Genomic DNA, 25,212 nt, shown 5'->3' on the forward strand with positions numbered 1-25,212 from the left:
CAAACATTCATCCAACAATGCAAGATTGCCACATATATCACATACACCAGAAAAGCATGCATTGAAAAGAATTTTTTTCTCATTTGGTGGGTTGCAAAACAAACTTGATATAAACTCCTTTATAGTTTTAGGTGGTATATTTATACCACATTCTTGGAACATTCCATTACTAGATGCATGGTAGCACGTATATATAGAAATACATCATAATGGTAGCGAAATTGAACATGAGTTTTGCAACAACATGTGACTCTTTCCTTGTTAATTTGAACATACCAAGGTTTACACTTTTCAAAAGACCTTTGAAAAATGCTAATAGTCAACAGCTTATCACCCAAAAATTTTTTATACAATTTAGTTGAGTCATGTCCAATAGGTGTTCTAGATGTGGATCACGAATTTTTGAGTTGACTCTTAATTTAAGAACATCTCTAACATTAGGTGATACTCTTGTATTATCGTGCCAGAATTTTTTGATCAAAGTTTTGACTTCACCAGTAAGTTTCATATCAGACTTTGGTAGTCTACCACTAAAAGTCCACAAATTGTTTGCTGGATCACTTTCAAAATTAACTCTTCTTTTTACAGCTCTTGACAAATTTTTGCGATGAATATTAAGATATCCACTTATGTTACTCATCATTCTTTTATTAGAAGTTGTTTGGCTTACTAAAGTTGTTGTTATTTTCTGTCATTCCGTATTTTTATCTTTAGAATGACTTTTCTTTCCGATTGTGTCAAAGGCGTTAGCAACAGTCGATACAACTTGTTTTAAAGACTCATCCTTCTTCTTGGGTTTGACATAAAAGCCTAACTTCTTCATCACTTCTCTCATTTTAGTCATTTTAATTAGTTGTACCATTAATTGACATTGAAACCCAAATTTGTTATTATAAAAAAAATGTCTAAAAAATCTATTTGCATGTGTCCTGATCTATCTCCATGAAACCAAGCCAGGAAGGTTCTCTGGTACATCACTTTTAATTTTAAAATTTTCATTCATTTGATTATCATTCAAACATGTTTCATTTTCAAATGGTGTTTCCATGTCTGCATCCACATTATTGGTTTTAGTTGCAGGTGGATTTTCAATTTTATTTGGAGTTTCAAATTTGGTTTCAATTTCAATTTCAAGTTGAGATCTAGTTTCATTTGGGGTTTCAATTTGGATTTCAATTTCAGCTTTAACTTGAGTTCTAATTTCATTTGGGTTTTTATTTTCAAGTTCCCTTTGACTTGATAAGTAACCTGCTTCTATTAAATCACCAATTTCTTCATGAGAAAAAATTAGGGTTGTGAAGACATACATGTATCCAATAATGGATTAGAAGATGCACCAGAATTAAATGGTTCTATTGTGTTTCCTTTGTCACCATTTATGGTCTCATTGATGTTGTCCTCTTCTAAAATGATTGGAGAAATTGAAGCTCCTTGTCTCATTCTTGATCTTCTCTCTCATTGATGTATTGCCTCCTTCTCCCTATTTGCTGCAATCTTCTCAGCTATCAGAACCTTCCTTTGCCTCTTCCTGCATTGATTTGATCCCATGGCTGCACCAAATTTTGAATTTGAATCGATCTCCTTACCAAATCAACAATAAGATTAAAAAAGAGAATGATTAATCAAAACATTCTCTTTACAGATTGTACCTATCTAGCAATCATTGGGATTTGTGCCTATGGGCCAGATTCTGGCCCAACAAATCTTTTCAGAAACGGGTGCCCATTATTTAATTAAACGGGTGCCCATTTTAGAATCAGGTGCCCATTTTTAAAAATGGGTGCTCGTTTCTCTTTCAATGGTTTAAAGCGAAATAGGTGCTCGTTTGTTAAAATTAGTGGCGAGAAACAACCCTTAGTATTGTTTCTTGCTTCAGGATAGTCCTGGTCCCACCAAGCCTATGCTTGGACCTCCAAAAACATGGCTAAGGTAAAACAACATCAGATTTCTACCTTGTCGTAATTTTTTGAGGGCCTTTCTGATTGAATTTTTTGACGAAACGATAACCCATTAGAGTTTCAGCGTCCTGATTTCAGAAATATAAATTTCATAGTGATAAGATTATTTTTACTATTTTTGTATTATTTATTAATCAAAAGTGGAACCTAAACCTAAAATATCGAGGTTCACTAAAACTTTAATAACTTTTTTGTTTTTAGAAATTTAGAAAAATAAATTATATGGCATCGATCTACATACAATTCTGTTGAATATTAAAAAAAATTTGAAAAATATAAAAATTTTATCAAATTATGGTGGTCGTACACTCGATGTTTTGAAAATATACTTTATTGACAGTTAAAAATTAATTAAAAAATATATATTCAATAAAAAAATAAGAAAAAATATTCTCATCAATATTTGGTGTCTTAGGTATCATTTCCCAGAAGGATTTGCAAAAAATTATTTATTTGCATCAAAAAAGGGTGGTCGTACACATGTGTGGTATGGTCCTGAAACATGCATTTTGAAAAATCGATTTTTAAACATGCCTACTAAAAAGTGATTTCTACCATGTGGGTATTAAAATAAATTACATATTTGAAAATTAGATTCTGAGCACTACATTTTCTATTACTGGAGGTTTTTGAGATTCAATCTCTAAGTGCATCAAATTTTGACATCAATCGACATAAAATTTGAAAAATAGACAAAACACTTCCACTTTTTGCTCAAAAGTGGGACTCAACTTCTTGCAACCATCTTGTGTGTGTATGTGTGTGTGTGTGTGTGTGTGTGTGTGTGTGTGTGTGTGTGTGTGTGTGTGTGTGTACATATACATATACGCAAGAGAGAGAGAGAGAGAGAGAGAGAGAGAGAGAGATTATTAGAATTTATATGTTAGTAGTAAATAATTTTTGAGATATATATTAATCTTTATATAACCTATAAATTTGTTACTTGTATGTTTAGGATTGTTCAATAATCTCTCTCTCTCTCCCTCTCCCTCTCTCTCTCTCTCTCTCTCACAAACACACAGACACACACATTCAATGGTAGCCTATGTATAAAGTCATATAACATATTTTATTATATATTCAATTTACCAAGAAGACATAATCCTCACGCTGATAATATTAATTTCCATAATGCAATACATTACATAACACATAATTATGTTACAAAGTATTAGCCCTGTCATATATATTATTTATAAGTAAATTAACATTGTAAAAAATTGTTGATTATATAAATGTAGATGAATAATTTAGTTAAATATTTAAACTATTACAATATATTAATATATTTAAACTATTATAATATATTAATTTATTTATTAAAGTATTATAATTTATCTATTTTCATAGAATAATAAGCCTATTCTATTTGTAGAGAATCCTTTGGACCTACATTGGGTTTATTTTTTCTCGAATCAAGTTAGTGTGTTAACAACAAGTCTCAGTTATGGATTCATTACTAGCATAAAAGTATAGATGAGTCCTAAAATGATGATGTAACTATGAAAGTACAAAGTATTTAGGGATGTGTGATGTCATCAGTACAAAGATAAATATTAAGTAATTGGAAAAATGAAGTAAAACTACTATAAAGAGTATACTATATAATTATGACATAGTAATGAAAGCTCAACAAATGACTCAAGCTAGATATATATGTTAGCAACCATTTTTGTAAGTCTTCAAATTTGCAAAATTGGTAGGTCTAGTGCACCCTTGTTGCATTTGTCCTATCTTGTTCAAAAATGATTAGTGATCTAAATTTTTTCGAATGGACATGTTGGTCATGGCTTAGTATATTTATTAATCACCCCTTGTTAGTCATATAGTCATATATCCATGTTATTTTTTTTCTAATTATTAGCTCATTATCTATGACGTTTGCCCATTTTGAAACTTCACTCTACTTGTATGTTTTTTCTTGTTCATTAAAACACCATGATTCCACATTTTCTCTAAATCATATTTTAGGCTAAATTTTTGTTCCCTAAGTACCTTGGCATTAAGTTCCCCACTTTCCTAATTCCCCATGCCTCTTGACTTCTCTATACTATGCAGACTTGCAAAAATATGAGGAAGATATATACAACCATTTCATGGTGGACCAAGCACCTGTACAAGTCTGAAGTCACCCATATAATGGAGGGTACATAAAAGCAAAGAAAAAAATGATGGTTTCAACCCCTACAAAACTCATTATCAATTGAAACATAAGATATGTGGGTGATACAGCTCACATCACAAATTGAGAGTTGTGTACACAATTTTGGAAATAATCCATAACACTCAACTCTACAATGAACATTAAATGTTCATCTCTTGCATTATGACGGTGCGAGATTGAATTTTATGAGTTGACAATGAAGAATGTGATAACGTGAGCACTTTTAAACATGGCATGTCTCTACATTAAAGAAAATAAAGGTAAGACATCTTGGTTAAGCATTGATGAAATTCATAATTGTGCAAGTCAAAATATCTTGGTTAAAAATTGATAGAACAACTTAAACCACACACACTAAGCTTACATTTCTAGGATTAAAAGTATTAAACACTCAAAGTTGACTAATATTTTCTAGGCTTAATATGTGTCACGAGCCATATTTATCAATAATTATTTTATTATGAAAATAATGTTTACTTTTCTGCAATGAAATGATTTACATTACTTTACCTATGTAAATGCAATTGAATGATCAGTGTTATTTTATTATAAATTGGGATCATCATCGCTAATGAGCAATTGAGTGCAAGTGAATGCAGGAATAGGTGAATGCGAATGAATGCAAGAACATGATTCAGTTAGAGTTGTTTTAGCTCTTAGACTTCGTTAGAATGGATGGGAATCTCACAAACCACTATTAGAACATATAAATGTATATATGATGGTATATGATTTGATCTTGTGATTGATTTAAAATTCAAATTTGCATGAGTGCTTGCAAATGACATGCTTTATTTTAAAGAAAGATTTGTTGTTAAAGGAAGATTAAATGTGAATATTGATTTTTTTAAGTTCTTTTGTGCAGATATGTGTGATTTGGTGAAACTATATATATTATTTTGTTTACAAGTTTTATATATATATATATATATATATATATATATATATATATATATATATATATATATATATATATATATATATATATTATATATATATATATATAATATATATATATATATATATATATATATATATATATATATATGTGAGTTCGAATAATACTGACTTGATCATATACATATATATACTTAGGTAATTATAATATATATCATTATATTGGTTTACTCATAAATTTGATTACTTTAGTTTTTGAAATTATGTACATATTTACATATACATAATCTTTATGTTCATATTTTTCATATACTTAATCATTTGACTCTCTCTCTCTCTCTCTCTCTCTCTCTCTCTCTCTCTCTCTCTCTATCTATCTATCTATATATATATATATATATATATATATAAAGGTGGCAGACTTTTTGAATAACGTGTTGTTAGTAATACCTAATTATATTGCATGATATAAGGAAGTCGACATAGTGAAGTCGACTTGGTATGATGTAAATACCACTAAGACTTGGTAAGTACTTGCTAAGGAAATGGTATTAATTATGACTCATAGAAAAATATGAGTTAAGGGGGGGAAGTCAATAATGATATTGGCTCATGCAGCAAACGCTTTGAATTTGATTTGAACACAAACTTCTCTATGAATATAACAAGTAGAGTTTGAGTTAAAATTTTAACAATGCATGTTTAATACTATGCATCATTGGCATCAAATGATGAATGCAAAGCACAGTCATTAGACTAATATAACCGAATTGTAATTAATATATTATGTGGCAAGATTAAAGGGTTCCAAGCCCATATGAAGGGAGACGTAAAGCCAAAAACAATGATATCGACAGATGTTAACAGTGAGTTAAGAGGGACATAAATCCAAAACAATGATATTGATTGTTGTTAACAGTGAGTTAAGTTGTTCGGTTGAATATGAACTGTTATACATGGTGCATTCGATTTGCCACATGCTATGGTAACTTGGACGTGTTGTGTAGTTGGCACAAGAAATGGTCAATGATGGTTAAGATGAGCCCAAAACTAGGAGGAATTATAGTTCAAAAATAGCATAAATAAGACTATTACTACACATAAAAAAACAAAGAATAGAAGGGAGTGAAGATAGTATTGTGGAAAAGAGAGAAATTTGTATAGTATAGAAAAGATAAGAACTAAGAATAGAGAATGGAAATATAGAGTAGTAAGTAGAGAAGAGAAAACTCGTGAGATAGAATAGCGTAGAGGGGAAAAGCATTGGAATCTGGACATATTGCAGACAATTTTGGGAGAAGTTATTAGTGATCATAACAGACTTGGATCATATTTCAGAGGTAGGCTCTATTATAGCAAGTTTTGTTGTAGATATCTAAAAGATAAAATAATGTTCTATTTTGTTTAGATTTATACATAATCAAATGAAGAAATTAGAATCATGATATTTGATTTCCTGATATGAAACCATTTTAAATTGTTTTAAAATACGTTCATGTAAATAAAGATGCAATAATGAAATATTTTAAAGTTTGTTGATAAACATAGTGAAACTCATAGAAACTAGATCACCAAACCCTCTAGAAACAGAGTAAGGGGATAGAGAGAGAGTTTGTGCGTTATAAACTTTGAATTTGAACTACAAAGAAGATGAAATACTAGGATAATGAATTATTAAATGTTGTAGCTTATTTTGATTTTGTGAAGAAAAGAGTTACACTTTTGTATTTGATCCTTGCATTAGAAGTTATGATGATTATATGGTATTTTGTTTGAAAAGTCGTATAGATATGTGGATTATGAATTTTCATTTTATTAAATGTTGTTATGGAGAATTACCAAAATCGGTTAGTTGAATTCATAAATCATGAAAAACCACATATTAGTATCAAACTAAATATGTTATTCGAGAAAAGAGGTTGACAAACCAAAACACATGGAAAGATAGAGAACTTAGGCGATATAAACGTGGAAATTTGAAACCATAAGAAATAGAATGCAATTTAATGATTGCACTATTTAAATGTTATGATAAATGAATAAAAGAATGTGTACTCATTCTTTATTCAATTTTTATGTAAAGATACATACATGTGTTACACCTTCGTATTTTTAAATCTTGATTTACAAGAAAAGATAGAAGCAAAAGATGGTTTTCTTATTAGATGTAATTGGTTATGGACAAAAGATTGTTTCTTAAATATCTATTTAACAAAAGATTGTTTGCTTTAAATACTATAATTTTATCATGTGAAGAATAGGAAGCTAGAATTGAGAAAACAAAGATTGTCTTCCACATACTTTGTTCTGATTTCATATGAATATAGAAAAGCTAGATATGTTTGTGTGTTGGAAAGATTACCTTCCGGGACGGGTGCCGAATGTGGAATCATAGAGAGAATAGTTTGTTTTTCCAAACTATCTTTTATTGCTATGCATGACATTTTACTCGAGTAACTTATTGACCATTGAAATAGACGGATTTATTTATGCTCTCTACCACATCTTTGATTGATCTTGCTTGTTTTTTAATGGAATAAGAAAATTGAAAATGCATGTATCATTCTAGGTACGCACCAGATTCCATCTTCTCTATCAAAGAATACTTTTTGCTAAGAAATTCGTGCAGGGTCGAATATTTTTGATTGACCAAGAATTCTGAGGAAGTGTAAGCTTTAAGGTTGGGTGGAAAAAGCACCTGAATCTTGTTCTTGACTTCAATTCTAAAGATTGCATTGAAGATAGCTTGGATTGCAAATCAAAGGACGCATCTCATCCTTTACTTTATATTCTCTTGTTATTTGAACTTAAGGCATTTCAAAGGCCTAAGTATTGTATGTAGATATGATTGATACTACTTACATATTCTTATTAAATAAATAATCTTTATCTCTTTTTAGAAATCTCGTGTTTATAATGACATCATTGGAAATGATCATTTTGAGCTAAGAATAGAATAGTGGAAGTAAATAGACTTATTAAGGGAATTATGAGTTTATTTAAGAATAAAGGGTATTTCATTTTATTATGGAATATAGAACGTTTTACTTCTTTACAATATGTTGCTAAACACTCAGAGTTGACTAACATTTTCTAGGCTTAATATATTGATTAATGTGTGTGGTAACACTAAGAATACACTTCTAGGTTTAAAAGTGTTAAAAACTCAAAGTTGACTAACATTCTATAAGCTTAATATGTTGCTTAGTGTATGTGATTTAAGGCTGACCAAAATTGACCAGAAGGTATCCTTGTCTGAACCATAGCAATCGAATGATAAGCACATTGATTCAAAGAACTTCAACAGCCAAATATAAGACTGTGTCATGCCAATATTTGCACCTTTCTGTCAGTATTATTTATTGGCACAACTGAGTTGATGTTGCAGTTCCCTGCTTGCATCTAATCAAAGTTGTTTCAAATTCAAATGTCATTTATTGGCACAAATATGAATATTCAACCATATTCATATTATAACGTACTGTATCCAAATTTGTTTCAGTATCCATGTCCATCCAACTTTGCCCAAATGACTTTAATTAATTTTCCCCATCATGGGTGAAATGTAATCGTAAAAAGCCTTGGACATCTGTAAGAACTTGTAATGAGTTCTGAATCAGATTTTTTTGCCACCCATTTGTCAAAAATACCAATTAAGTAGAAGAAATCCAAATGAGAACAAGGAAACAAAAAGGGCACAGTAAAAAAATATTATAAACTACAAGGAATAAAAAATCCTCACATAGAAAAATCAATGACATGAGCTGCAGAAAGGGAAACTCTGAAATGTGAAATTGATTTTATTCTCATGCCAATATGTCTTGCAGAATTTTATTTGAATGTTTACCTTTCTATGCTTTTATTTTTGTTTTTTCCTGGGTAGATTGCAACTCTCACTAAACCGATGCGTCAAGCTTGAATCACCATAGCCTTAGAAGCCATGTTCTTGGAGTTTCTAAGCTTGTAATGCTCCTATCATTTCACTCAATTCTTCATGGCTGAATTTCATTTGTAATGTTGATGTATATATTAAATGTTCAAATGTTTAGGGATATCATGGGATAAGAAATTTCAAACAACTAAAACCAAACAAAGTTAGGGATAAAATCTTGTAAATTAAAACTAGAATTTCATACGAGTGTTGCATGATTGTGTGTCATTTACCTCTTGTCCACGTTCACAACAGGTTGTAAAAGAGGAATATAATTACTGTCCCTGTGCTGTCACACACTTTGCTCTAATTGTCCACTGCTTCAACTGCCACCATGAAACAACTCCGATTTCACTCATACTCACAGTACACAGTGTAGTTTGGTGTAACAACAAAACAATTTAGTAAAATAATACTCATGATGAGCCAGCGATAGTATAAGTTAAATCTCAACCGTTTACAATCAACGAATCTCAAAGGAACCAACCACATTACAGCATGCATATGATAAAAAGTAGCCAATTGGATCAACCAAGTAGATTGGAACCATATGAATGTGCACAATTTTACCCCCCTCCTGGTAGAGAATAGTAAATTAAGCATGCATTACTTCTCAGCTACAGTTCAGACTTGTTTCCACAAAGAGGAAGTCTACGGCGATTGTGCTGGAAACAAAGAAACAAATTTACTAGAAAACACACTTTCAAACTGTTATATTTATATGTGAGTTTTTTGGAAAGATTTTCTGATGATTACTGTAAAATCTAGCTTCATTGTGATTAATATACATCTTGGCTTTTGCCGTTTATTTGAAAAAAAAAAAAGGGCCCAATGGAGGCAAAAACTAATTTGGCTCTTTGCCAAATTTGAGCTCGAAGGATCCACAATGTAACAATGAATTTGAAAAACCAATCAAATAACCAGAGTGGCCACAGATTGAATGCAGGATTGGGAGAAGTATTGAGGCCTCTCAACACAAATCCATCTCTCTCTGTTCACCCCTGTTTTTAATGGAGGTTGGTAGATATAAAAAAATTTATAGTTTTTGCTGCCTGATTCAACCCCACTCAAGAAAATCCTATCACCCAACACAGCAGCATCAACGCTATCAAGAGGTTCAGGAAGACCATCAACTATCCTCCACAAATTCTCTCTAGAGTCTTATTCTGTCACAACATCCCACTGAAAACAATACAAACGCCCAAATGCGGCCACCATGGGATACAGACAATCTTCAATAAACCACATATTGGGCAAAATTGACCAGACTTCTGTCTCTGGCTCGAATTGTTGAACCTCCTCATCATACAAGCATACAACATACTTTATGCCTTCAATAAAAACACACTCACATAACCATTGTTTTTGAAGCATATTTGGAAGAAGCTTCCATTCATTCGTCTCCACATTGTAAACTGCAGCTTGGCTTGTAGCTTTGCCTGTAATTTCCCCATTCTGTCTTCCTCCAGCAAGATAAATCAGTCCTTCAGGTGATGCACAGCAGCCAAAGTTAGCTGGGCATTCTCGGGTGGGCATATCTGCTCCTTTCCGCTATTTGCAAGACAAAAAATCAAAGATCAAAATAGCCTTGGTTGTCTCTATCCTCTTGCGCTTCGAACCTGCTCTGTTGCGCTGTGATAACCCTAATAACACCAGTTTGTGCTTAACACAGATAAGCTTGGAGGATGAGCAGAATTCGAATTCTGCGGGAATGGGAGGAAGCTTTTCCCATAGCTTGTTAATGGGGTCATATATAGTTACCAGAGGAAGACTTTTAAATTGACGATTCACTGTCTCAAGCAAACATATGAACTCCTCAGATCTCCCACTCCTCAGTCTATCTTCATAAAACTGGGGATCTTCCACCATCGCCTTCCAATTTTTACAAACTTTCTTCAATTTGCTGTGAGATTTATAAGACACTCTCATTAAGATCTGTCTAACTAATTCCTCTGGAATCATCTTAAAATACTCCACCATCAATTATGCTCTTAAACAGTGCTCAAATGAACTCTCATATAACAAATATGAACAGAATTTTTTCAATTTTCGCAAGCTTTTTATAAAACGATTCTAAATATAGATAGTTGCAAAATAATAAATAGTTCTAAATATAGTGTTCAAGTTTATTTTTACCTATCTTTCTGTTTTTAGAGATGTCAAAATGTATGAAAAAATTAAATTCACTTTTTTAATACTGTTATATATATAATTAAACTCTCGCAACTAATATGAATATTAATTTCTAATTATATCAATAATCATAAAATTAATAATAAGTACACAATATTATTAAATTAGATTTTAAAATCTATAAATAAGAAAGTATTAATTTTTTTAAGTAATAAATTAATAAAAGTATATAAATAAAAATAATAATAATATAAACAATCAAAATTATATATATATATATATATATATATATATATATATATATAAAATTAATAAAATGACTAAAATTTTAAAATAAATATTTGGTAACAAAATTTTAGATATATTGATTTTGGATAATGAGTTTTTTATATTTGTTAATGTTTTTTATTTAAAATGAATTATAGAACATTTGAGAGCTTTTTACAAAATGATTCTAAATATATAACATTGGCAATTGTTGTTCTATCTATTTTTGAGCAATCATTTTATTTTAAAATGATTAAATTGAATATTTTCAACCAATTTTTTTAATTTTTGAAAGTGTCAATTGCAATTAAAAATTAAATTAAATTTTCTACCACCTTTTTTTTTTTTGATCAATAAAAGGCCGAAGCCATATTTTATTTCTTTTGTAAATTTTTACATCTCCATTCAGTGTGGGCACCGGTAGGAAAGAATGGAGATAAGAAAACCTCCGGTCTAGCCCAGATCCCTTAAGGGATCAGATAACAAACAACTGAAAAAAATTTTACAATTCCTCATCTGAGTGAGATGACTGTCTTAATAAGACATTTAGTTTCTTTTTGTACATAAAAGCTTGCACCAATTTCTGGATGGACCCATCTTCACAAAAATGGAGAATCCATTAATATTCCGAGCTTTAACTTTAAGACCTGTATCCCGCATCTGCAAAAACCTTAATGCAACTTACTTTGCCAAACTATTAGTAGCATAGTAAACATGATAATTTGTAAAAAATCATTCAATGAATAGTAATCATCTTTCCTGTTTTATGTAAGAGGATTGTAGCCTGGATATCCCTTAGCTTGAAACCAATTTTAACCTTTTATGCTTCAATTTAAGAGATTATCTAGGCTACAATTCTGCCTACACTAATGGGAAGGATCAATTTCTAACAGTTCCTTAATCACTTTTAACTCAGCAAGCATCTGATACTCCATAGCATAAATGAATTCATATGTCTATGTATGCACATTAAAATGTCAATATGCGAGATTATCATAGAGTCTAAACAACAAAAGATCAAAGGGCCTGAACAGAGGCTAATTCAATAGGACCTACTACAGATCTGAAGCAATGATTAAGACTGTGCTGATCTCAATTTCCCTCCTCAAAACCACTAAAAAACATTCCATTATTTTGCATAAGATACTAATAATCCGAATGAACCCCACTTGATAGAGAAAAGTCCAATTCACAGCTTATACCACTATAACTGCAACAGACACTAGAGCAATCTATCCCCTCTATAAAACAGGGCTAAAGACAATCACATCCGGAGCAATGAATCAAGATTATCAGAAAACCGAGCCACAGACCTAAGCATGAATACACATAGCCTGGAAGACACAATTGTCATAAAAAGACATCATATCTGTCATATTGAAGACTACACCTGTGCAGCCCAGTGCATACTAAACACAGATATCATGCGATGGAGTGTGAACCTACATGTGCCTAAACATGAATACCCGGCATCAACCCATCACCTTGCTACACTCCAGAGACACCCCTTTACCCACAAACAGGGTCAGGAGATGAGAGGATGATACAAACATATATGAAGGTTTGAAAAAGGATATTTGAACATATATACACATACTCATATATATATAGTCTCTGTACTTATATGTATATCTGTGTGTATGTAATTTTATGAATATCTGCTTACACCCACACACATACACATATATATATATATATGAATATATATATATATGTATATTTGTTAGATTGTATATATATTCATATATATGCATCACCATTGTAAACTAAAACCAAGGAAAGTCCAATACCACTGCAAAATCACTATAAATGCAGCAAAAAACCATTTCTAACAGACCCCACTATAACTCATGGCTAACAATCGATGCATTGAATGAAGAATAAAACTAGAAAACCTTAGCTTGAATACACATAGCACGGCAGACTCAGATTTGTCATAAAAGACATATAATCTACCATTATAGACTAAACCCACGCTGCCCAGAGCTTTCTATATATAGATAGCATGCATTGGAGGGGAGACTAGCATAATCGTATCCCCAATTGAAATTGTAAGATTATCTGTTTACACCCACACATATATACATATATATATATATATATGAATATATATAAATATGTATATTTGTTAGGTTATATGTATATTCGTATATATGCAACACCATTGAGAACACAGCTTTACCTCTATAAATGCTACAGAAACCAGTTCTAACTGTCCCAGGGCTATCAATCGAAGCAATGAACAAAAAACCCGAAAACCTTAGCTGGAAAACACAAAGCACGGCAGACTCAAATTTGTCATAAAAGACATCCAATCTGCCATTGAAAACTATACCCACACTGCCCAGGGCATTCTAAACTCAGATGACATGCATCACGACAGACACAAATGTGCCATAAAAGACATCAATCTGATATAGAAGACTATACCCACGCTGCCCAGGGCCTTCGAAACATGCATTGGAGGAAAGACCAGCATGAGCCAAAACCTAAATAACCAACAGCAACCGATCACCTTGCAACACTCCCGAAACACCCCTTTTCCTGTGGGGATGGAATGGTACAAGCATAAGGTTATCAATGAGTTAGTTTTAGTACATATATACACATACTCATATATATATAATATCTGTATTTATATATATTGTGTGTATGTGAGTGTGTAAGTGTATGAGTGTCTATTTACACCCACATACATACACATATATATATATATATGAGTATATATATATGTCTCTTAATATGATTGTAAATATATACATATATCTATATATATGAATATATATTTATGTATATGTTTGTATTTAACGAATCCATATGGGTTAATCTACAAATATATACATATATATATATGTGATCATATATATATATATATCTGTATATATATCTATATCTTTTATCTGAAACTTAGACTACCAAAATGCTGTACTAAGGAAACCAAGACCACAAATCCAAGGATATATATAAGAGGGCAAGGAGAGGACTTGGAGAGGAGTGAAGTGAGATGCTGACAATACCAACGCCAGAGTTTTAATCCGATGGAGTAACCTTCCTAAAGACAGACGAATTACCATCTACCCCTAGATTTGCTAACTTGTCAGCTATAGAGTTACCTTCCCGATAAATATGTTTAACCGAAGTTTCCTCAAAGTATTTGATCAAGTCCAGAATTCTTTTTAATTCCATTTTCAATTTCCAGTTAGACATATCCCTAGTCCTGACTGCATTAATAGTTAATGACGAATCACCTTCAATTTCCAGATATTTAATCTTGAGTGATTTAGCTAAAATCAGACCCTCCCGCAATGCTAAAAACTCAGCCATGTTATTTGAAGCCACACCTATGGGCATATTTATGCTAGCTATTAGATCACCGTTGTCTTGATGGATAGCACATCCAATACTTGCTACACCAGGGTTCCCACGGGACGCGCCATCAAAATTTAGCTTAGCCCAGCCCTTTCGAGGAGGTGCCCATTTTGTTAGCTTCCTATCCATCTCAGCCTAATTCCCACCTTTCCCAATAAACGGGGGTATTATCAAACCCAACCATTTAGATCGAAGAACCTCATCCCATCTGGATAAGTTAATGGACTTAACCTGTGTGTGTCTAAGATTATTATTGATTTTTTCCACAATTGTTGCTTCGATCTTATTTAGAAGGGATTCTACCCTCAAATTTGATTCTTTGAAGATCTGCCTGTTTCTCTCCTTCCATATTTCCCAAATGAGGATTGCCGGGGAAATTAACCATACTGAGTGATAAATATCCTTTGTGTGAGGCGGTTGCCAGCTAAGCAGCCATTCTGAGATGTCTCTAGGTCTCGGCGTCATCCATCCAAGGCTTGAGCAAAGCCAATCCCAACATCTCTGACTGAAACTGCAATTGAGAAGCAGGTGATCCACGTTTTCTTCCTCAGATTCGCATAGAGGACATCTCGATGGACCCAGGAAGCCTAATTTTGAGAACCAGTCTGAGGTAAGAATTCTTTTTTGGGAAGCTGCCCATGCGAAGATGCCAGCTTTAGGGAGACCAATGTTATTCCAGCATAGGCTAATTGGTATATTAGGGTAAGTTGCAGCTCGACTGAGTTTTAAAAGTGAGTATCCTTCTTTGGCTTTGTAAATGCCTGAAGAGCTACCCGCCCATATTATCCTGTCTTTCCCAGAATGTAATGATAATTGCCTATTCCTCAAATTAATCCAGAGGATCTCCTTATCAGAATTTGACAAGTCCAACTCATCAAGGGGTTTCCACTCCCAACCCAAAGCGGGATCATTGGAGATAAGCTTGATATAATCCTTAACAACCCTGCCCCTGATAGATTTGCAATGTTCTATACCTTCTAGGCTTATCCCAGATTTGTCTAAGGCTGGATAGCCCCCCCACGAGTCTTCCCAGAACAGAGCCTCAGAACCATCCGCAATATCCCAAGTAAGATAATCCCTGATCACCTTTCTACATTCCATCATAAAATTCCAAACTTTGGATCCTTTGGGTACAATTTCCGTCCTCAAAATGCTATCAGGGTTGGAATTAGTAAGATATTTAGCTTTGAGGATCCTTACCCATTTAAGATTTGGATCCGAGTACATTTTCCAGACTAATTTCGCCCCCAGAGCATGTTTTGAACCCCCAAATCTTTGATGCCAACTCCCCCTAAACTGATAGGTTGGCTAATTTTGTCCCATGAAATCAATGCGAATTTCTTTTTGTCTGAAACCATATTCCAAAAGAACTTCCTCATCTTTTTTATCAATTCGAGTCGAGCTCCTTTAGGTAGTTGCTGGCAGGACATTTGATATATCGGAATAGCCGCCAAAACAGCTTTAAGTAAAGTAATCCTCCCAGCCGAAGAGAGGCTTTTATTCTTCCAAGAATTCAACCTGAGGTCCATCTTGTCAAGGATACCTTTCCATAATGAGATTAAATTGTTTCCCTTATCCATCGGTATCCCTAAATATTTACATGGCAGTTTTCCTCGATCAAACCCAAAAATATTACATATATCTGTTTCTAAGATCTGCGATGTATTAAAGAAGAAGATTTCCAATTTATTCTTGTTTACTTCCTGACCCGATGCTAAAGCATAAATGTCAAGAATCCTCTTGAAGGCCATGGCTTCTGCCCTATTCGCACATCCCATCAGCATTGTGTCATCAACAAACTCTTTAAGTTAAAACTCTATAAATATCAATTTTATTATAAACTTAATAATAAATATATAATATTGTAAAATAAAAATTTTAATTATATATAAATAAAAATAAATAAAAAATTAATAAAAAATATAATTAAATAATTATAAAAAATAATAAAATAATCAATTAAATAAAATACATTTATAATTAATAAAATAATTAAAAAATTTAAAATAAATAAAATAGTAAAATTAGAAATAATTTTTAAATGCAAGAAACGTTAAAAAGAGCTTGTACTTCACTCCCAATTTGGTGAATTTGGCCATCATGCATTTATAAACACGAGTATTTGTGTCACGCGTGCGGATGATAGGAAAAAGATTGTGGTTTCAAAATTAAAAGATTTATGAATATAAAAGTATTTTTAAATTTTATTTGTTTAACAATTTTAGTATTAATAATTAGATCACATTTTATGAATAAATATTGTAATTATCATTTAAAATGGAAACCAGAACATTAAGAAATGTTTTTAATTATAAATTTAAAAAAAATATCAATTAATTTTTTATTTTAAATATGTTGTATTTTATTTTTTATTTTTTAAAGTTCTATTTTACGTGCAATTTTTCATATAAAAGTTAAAATTTCAACTTTAAAAAAATTTATATAATTTTTTTAAAATATTTTATTTGAAGTAGAGTTCAATTTTATAATAATTTTTTTATTTGTTAATATTGACTTTATATTTTAATTAATGTTAATATTTTTTTCATAAGCTTTCTAATAATTTATAAATAAATATCTATTTTAAATTTTATTTTTTTTAATAGGTAATTAGTCGAAGCCACAATGACAACCCAGTGTTTTAACCAGTTAAGCTCAACCCCTTGGACATCTATTTTAACTTTTTATTCAATGCAATATAAAAGTATTTTAATAACTATTTTATACAAAAAATTAAGAGAAATAGATATTTATACATTTTATAAAATTATAAATTTTAAAAGAATTAAGATTCACTTTTTACATTTTTTAAAGGTTTCATTTTATATTTTAATTTTTAAGTTTGGTTTTACTTGTAAGTTTTAATATAAAGATTTAAATTTTAACTTTATTTTTTTAAAAAGTTTAGTTTTATTTTTTATATTTTTAATTTTTTTAATTTTTTAATATGAATATTGTTTGTATTATATTAATTACATTTTAGATACATATTTTATTAATATTTCAACTCTAATAAATTAAAAAATTAGTTTTATTTTTTTATCCAAATATTTATTAACTTAATAAATTTGTTATATATTATCTAGAGTGTGACATTTTGGAATGACTCCTGGGGGTGGTGAGATTCTCAGGCATAATCACAATCTGATTGAAGCCATTGAAGTTACTACCAGGTAATGGGGGAGTAAAGTCAATGATTTTGGTGAGATCATCATCCAAAATGGGGTTAAAATTTGGATATGGCAATCTTTGGACAATCTAGATATTGGGCAAGAGCAGAAGGAACTGCTAAGCAATATTCTAAAGAGTCGAATACTCAAACCTTCGAGCAATGAAGATGTTATCAGATGGTGTGGCTCCAAGGATGGAAAGTATAAAGTGAGACCAAGTTATAAAATCAAGGAAGTTGTAATTGAGAAGCAGAATTGGCTAGTTAAACTACTTTGGAATAAACACTGCCTTCCCAAGGATGGAGTCTTTTCTCATATGACATTATAGAAGAAAATTATCACAAGTGGTCGATTAATGAGGTTTGGTATTCATGGGCCAGATAGATGTGTCCTTTGTTTGGAAAACACTGAATTGATGGATCATTTACTCCTGAATTAAGATTACTCTATCAAATGTTGGTGGCATTTTATGAACAAATTAAGCCTATTTGGTCTGATGCTAATGGGGATTCATGACTGGTTTAGAATGTGGCTTGAAAAACCCTCGAAGGCAGTGTTTGGAGATCTATGGCATATCGTTCCCTCTTTACTAATATGGGAAATATGGAAGGAACATAATCACAGGATATTTCAAGATAAATGTATGGATGCAGAAAGGCTATGTCATAAGATTGAAGTACAACTAGTGGAATTAGTTAATGAAGTAGCCAAATAAAAATCCCTTAAAAATAAATTTGTATAAACTAGAGTTGGGATAATAAAATCACTATGACCATTACTAGTCTCTCAATCCCTCCCATATTTGGTGTTGCAATCATGGAAAGATTACTGATACTAGATCCACTATGCAATGGTGTGCTCCAGATCCTAGGTGGGTGAAAGTTAATTTTGATGGAGTATCTTTGGGAAATCCTGGTCCAAGTGGCATTGGTTGCATAATCAAATATGACAATGAGACTTCCCTAAAGGAGATTGCAGAGCATATTGGTCATATAACCAACAACATGGTAGAATTTCAAGCAGCCATGCAAGGTCTAGAAGTTAGAATTGAGTTGGGGACAAACATAATTCATTTGGAAGGGGATTCTTTAATTGTGGTTAATTCAATAAGAAAAAATAAGACCCCCAACTAGGTTCTCAATCAGATGCTCCACCCAATAAAATCTATGCTCAACAACTTGGATGACTTCAGGGTGAGCCACATATACAAGGAAGGTAACATGTTGGTAGATAGGTTGGCCAAGGAGGTGGCGAGGTTAGGACGCTCTTGATGCAAAGTACTATTAGTAGAATTAAAGCTAACAAATTGAGCGGATTTGAGGGAGAGATTCAAATAATGGCCTTTAATGATATTTTACCTCTTGTATTTAATTGCATAATGCCACGTGTTAATAGCTTGATTATGAAATATGCCTTGGAATTGATTTATTAAACTTAGTGGAAAAGGACACTTGATGTGAGGATTATTCGCATATCATAATTTAAAATGCATCGAATAGATTGAGAAGTGTGTGAAAAGAGGTTGTAATTAAGGCATGAGATATGATAGATGATTCACAAGAAATCAACAAGCATACTTAGTTAAGGCAAGTGATTATTTATAGGGCAAGCTGGCTAATCTATAAACACTATCACTAATCATAAGTGTTGACTTGGAGTGAACGAGAGGCTATAGCCTATAGTTATGGTCCATGGACACATCGATAATGTTGGAAGCCAAGAAATGATAGATGGCCTTTCTAGGAGAGATTAAAGATAGGAGATTGCTCCCAGTCCTGGAAGCACCCACTAGTTCTACATGGCACCAAAAGGGTGCTTGGCAATGAGTTTCTAAAAGCTTACCATCGCTTTTGGGTTAATTATGATATCCCGACAATGTTTGTTGCCATGCTGATTTATATGGGTGTGAAAAAACCCAAAACAAAGAAGGTTTTCCAAATGGTGTTTAAGGGTAAAAGCACAAAGTTGTGTCACACTTTTATAAAGGAAATGGTCAATGCTGATTCAACTTTTTAATTTGAATCAATATATAAAGTGAAATATATGTTTTGAATTTTGAAATGATGTAAACTAATAAAATGTTTATTTTTTTGTCTATGTATATTTGTAATTTTTTTTTAAATTAAAAAAATTATTTGAATATACTTTCTTATAAAGTAAACACTATAATTTAGTTTCTCATAAAATGTTGAAATTGAAGTTACATGAGGCGTTACACTTTATATTGTAAATTTTCATTTTTTTCTTCAATTTTTTTGTGTACATTGATAACTTCAAACTTTAGTGCAAAAAAATATTTTTAACTATTTTTTATGTATATATATTTTTCAATAAATTTGAAAAGTTGCATTTGCTGAAATTTAACTTTTTCTTAATTATTTATCCAAATTAGAAAAGAATCATATCATCTTGACATAGACTCTTTTCTTTAGTGCATTTATATTTTTAAAAAAATTTAAATAAATTTTAGTATTTTTCCTTTACAACATCATCAACCTTAAATTTTAGTGCTCTCCTCTCTCCTCTCTCCCCTCATCTCTCATGTTTTGGTCAATCTAGACCTGCAACTAACCATTTTTCTTCTCCTTATGCACTAGAGAAATCTAGAAGAAATTACAGACAACAATATAGATTGTGGAAATATAATATCATTAATTTTCCAGTATACAATGTAATCATAAAATGGCTTGGACATCTATATGAACTTGTAATTGTCAAAATACCAATTAAGTAGAAGAAATCCAAATTAGAGTAGGGAAACAAAAAGGGCACTGTAAAAAAATATTATAAATTTAAAGGAATAAAAAATCCTCACACGGAAAAAATCAATGACGTGTTGCACAAAGCAAAACCCTGAACTGTGAAATTGATTTTGGAGAAACGAGATTAAATCTGGTGGTGGATTATCCACTCTCTACGATTGCACCAGAAGTGACCATTCTCCTCATTTTTTAAAGACTAGAAGGCTTTCAGTACTTGTTCTTCACAAAATTTCAAGTATGCATATATGAAAGCCCTTAAGATGAAAAATCACCTATTTTATTCTCATGCCAATATGTCTTGCAGTAATGGTTTCAATTACATATATAATTCCTATTTATTAGTTTTCCCAATGGCGTTGATTGAATATGGTTGTCTAATATTTTTGTAGATGATGAATGGAACACAAAGACATCTAAGGAGACAAGTGGATTTCACTTGGTAACATTTTACGGGAAAAATGATACATCCTTGCAACATCTATCAAAAGTGAAATTTTATTTGAATGTTTACCTTTCTATGCTTTTATTTTTGTTTTTTCCTGGGTAAATTGCAACACTCACTAAACCGAGGGAACATCAATCTTGAATAACCATAGGCTTAGAAGTCATGTTCTTGGTGTTTCTAATCTTGTAATGCTCCCATCATTTCACTCAATTCTTCTTGGTTGAATTTTTTTTATAATGTAAGTTTGTGCAGATTTGAGCTAAGAACTCCTTAATATGTAGATATCATGGTGATGTATATGTTGGGAAATAATCCCAACTACCCACTGCCATTCTTTCATATCCTTGATATCTTCACATCTTCATTTTGTAATCTTGTTCTAGCCAGCATTAAAGACAACAATCTACATTGGATTCAAATGGATTTCTATCAACTACTACAACCTCACCACCGTATCATCTGAAGTATTCACATATATTATGGCTAGCATGAAATATAGTTTTGTATTGTTATCTCAGGAGGTTATAGATGTCTATCAGTCTGTTCTTCTATGCATGTATGCGGAATTCTAGATTGTTCTAAGGACCTCCATAAAACAGAGGCAATTTTAATCAATCAAAGATGAATAGAATGAAAAATATGATTTGATGAATGAATACAAATTGTCCTCCTTTCTGCCCTGTTTAGTTTTGCTTTATTTTTATAACCACTCCTTTGTTCTAATAGTGGTATCAGAGCCATTGGTAGAACATTTGGAAGTTGTACATGGAGAAACTGCAGAAAGAAAAAGTTAGTGGAGGAGACTAGTTTTTTTAAAAAGGAGACGTTGTTGCCTATTGCCTAGCACAAGTGCAGATCAGAAGGAAGGAGAGAAATTTCCATGGGTAGATGTAAAGCCCATAGATCAGAAGCTATAGCATAAGAGGTTTGTAATAGAAAAGAAAAGAAAGACAATATTTTTCGAAGAGTTTGAAGTCGTTCCATCCTAAGTTAGCTCCAGAAATAACTAATGAAGGAAGGGCTCTGTTTTGAGAGGAATAGAGGAATCGATGGTAGAAGAAGCTTCCATTGCTTTAAAAAAAGGTTTCAAAGCCTGTTTTTGAAGGATCCTTAGCGAAAGAGTAAAGTTGTCGGTTCTAGAGAAGCCACAGAGATCATTGTCCTCTGTGGAAGAGTTTGAAGTGAATGAGGTCAGAAGAAAAAAAAAAGAAAAAGCCACGGGTCAAGCCGCAAATAGAAGAAAACCACAGAGAGTATGTAGAAGTTGCTGAAGATAGTCAAGACAAAGAAACTACCAGTGAAAGAATCCCAAATGAAGGTTGTTAAGTGTTAAAGTCATTGAAGTGTTTGGATCGGTGTTGAGAAGATTTGCAAAAGTTTTGAGCAAATTCAAAAGAGCCAGTTGTAAGATGAAGACAAGATTGTGCAGGATATTGAAGGTGTGTAAAACAAATTTAGATCTGTCAAAAAATTAGAAAATTATTGCTGAGAGCACTGCAAAGAAGAAGAAAGGAGGGGATTTGCAGTAGCATAAACAAAAGTGCCTAAACAAGGTAAGTTTATGTAATATGGAAAAAAGGTGAATGATGGATCTAGAGGAAAGCTTTTCTTTCTTTCGAGGAGAGATTAAAGTTTCACTTCAGATTTACCTTCAAACACTTTTTCCATATTACATTTATGTTGATGAGTTTATCAATATTGTTGTTTGCTCATATTTATAGTTGAAACATGAAAGAAGCTATTGTATAAATAGGTTGTTTAGATTTTCCTAGCATGACACAAATTATTCCTTGCTTTAAAATCAAGGTCATTTTAACAGCAGAGATCATTTACATCTTGCATCTGCTCAAGAGCACATTGAAACATTTAAAAAAAATTAATTTTATTAATTATATGTATTTTTCTTTAATTTGATTGTTTTTTTATTTATTATTATTTAATTATATATTTCTATTAATTTATTGATTTTTTATTTTTTAAAATTTAATAATTTCTTATTTATATGTTTTTAATTTTATTGTTTTGTAATATTATACATTTATTATTAATTTTATTAATTATAAGTATAATAAAAAAGGATATCCAAAGAGTTTAACCCAAAACAAAATAATATAATAAAAAGTTGTTGAAAATTTACTTTAATTTTTTTTTTTAATAAGTAAATAGCCGCAGAGGGGCAACACCCTTGTATTAATCAAAATAAGAGAATACAAGGCCTGATTCAATGAGAGCGATAGGGGGAAGAACTAGGAAGAAAACTCCCTACCTTAGCTATATTCTTTAAACAAAGAAAAACTAGCAATGAAGGTTGGATGAGTACAAGGCATCATATACCAACCTCTTAGAAGTAGATAACAGAGGCTTTAAAACAAAACCAGACAATAACAAAATCAGAGAAACCGGAGAGAATAATGACAACTGGAGTCAAAGAGAGTCTTCAGAAACACCATCCACAGGAGAATGAGCCGCATCCAGGACAATGGGGCATTCAGTGCCACAGTTCGAGTGGGCCACTGATTCTGCCTTCTCCCTAGGGAGTCCGTAGTCATTTGGGAATCACTCCTCACCAAGACCAAACCTCCAGTCATTACCAACCACCAAATCTCCATTCTCCCAAATCCCAAAATCATCAACACCCGCTAGCTCTTCGTCATGAACAAATTTTGCCCTCCATTCCGATGTGAAACCGTTTTGGATGCCAACTTCTTTAAGCATAAATTCAATGTTCCTGGAAATGACAAGCCAGGTTGCTTGAAGAGTATCAAAGTCTAGGGAGTTAACAATCACAAGCTTCCTCACCTTTGCCTCGTTGCCTAAGGACATATAGTAATTTTGGGGAAGCAGAATTCTCAGATTAGCATCAATATTGTCCAATACAGCATCAATTTTCCCCAACAAGTGATGTTTAAACATCATTTGAGTTAACAACTTTGCTCTTTGCTTTCTAGTACCCATATATCACCATTACAAGTAAAAACGTCGGGCTATCGGCATTGGCTCTGTACCTGTGATAAGCCATAAGGAATTCCTTTCCCAGAATCCTCTTAAGGCTATGGAGAACAAGAGGATGTCGAGAGAAGAGGACCTCCTGTAGATGTTTATTCATGATTTCGCTCAGGAAAGCCATCTGGTGACAAGTAGCTTCAAGGAGAATTGGGGTCTCCATAGCAAGAAAAGAAAGCAACTGTTTGATAGAAAAATGAGGGCATTTCATTGTTAAATAGCAAGACACCAAACCAGAGAATACAACACCCATCAAGTAGTTCATGCCAATTGAATACACACATGCGTGAAATGCCAGTGTCCAAACAACATCTCAGCCAAAGCTCGTCAACTTAATGTTGACCGACTTTAACCATCAGGTGATTATAAGAAAATTCTGAAAGGATCTAGTCGTAACTAGATATTAATTAAAGTATACTTATATACAATTGCCACGGGGCCCAAACCAGCACAAAACAATGATGACGACAATGTGTCACATCTCAGTGACAAGAAGAAACCTTAACGAATATCAAATCAATCGGTCGATCTATCCACCGGAAACCATGACCATTAGGTTAAGAAGGAGTAACGCGAAAACCGGGAAGGCAATACACCGGTTTGCACCACAACCGGTGATTATTATGGAGAGAAACTCAATCGAAAGAAGAGAGAAGAGCGCAACCAATAAGAGACTCAATCGGAGAACACCCCCCTCGATGAGATAATGAGGATACCATGTCAACTGGTGGAGGCAATACTACGACACCAACCGGCCCAACAAAGAACCATCATTTGGAAGGACAAGGCAATCAGTAGGAGCCACTACTAACAAACTCAACCGGAAAACATCATTGCTTGGCAGGATAAGCATGCCATAACACCGGTGGAAGATCAGGGGGAGTCACCAATGGCTACCACCAATTTAGAGAGTCTATCAGCCTCTCCATTACCTTCCCTATAGATGTGGCTAACCCAAAATTCATCAAAGGTGGCTAACAACACCATAATCGGTTGAAGCCACTAGTTAAGGTGCCAACTAGGGATGTTATTGCAGCGGATCGCATTAACCATATTTAATGAGTCTCCCTCCAGATGGATTCTCTACACCCCAAGCTCCTTCCCTAATTGAAG

The 25,212-nt window shown here is 32.3% G+C and overlaps 1 protein-coding gene across 1 annotated transcript; it reads right to left on the bottom strand.

Moving 5' to 3' along the window:
• Positions 1-10,111: 10,111 nt before the first annotated feature.
• On the bottom strand, positions 10,112-10,819 carry LOC131856347 (F-box/kelch-repeat protein At1g55270-like). Its single transcript, XM_059208077.1, has 2 exons — positions 10,604-10,819; positions 10,112-10,501 (listed from the first exon to the last, which is right to left on the bottom strand). The coding sequence occupies exons 1-2, from the start codon at positions 10,817-10,819 to the stop codon at positions 10,112-10,114; spliced, it is 606 nt and encodes a 201-aa protein (XP_059064060.1).
• Between the last annotated feature and the right edge of the window lie 14,393 nt (positions 10,820-25,212).

Source organism: Cryptomeria japonica, chromosome 1, assembly GCF_030272615.1.
Source record: "Cryptomeria japonica chromosome 1, Sugi_1.0, whole genome shotgun sequence".
Taxonomy (NCBI): domain Eukaryota; kingdom Viridiplantae; phylum Streptophyta; class Pinopsida; order Cupressales; family Cupressaceae; genus Cryptomeria; species Cryptomeria japonica.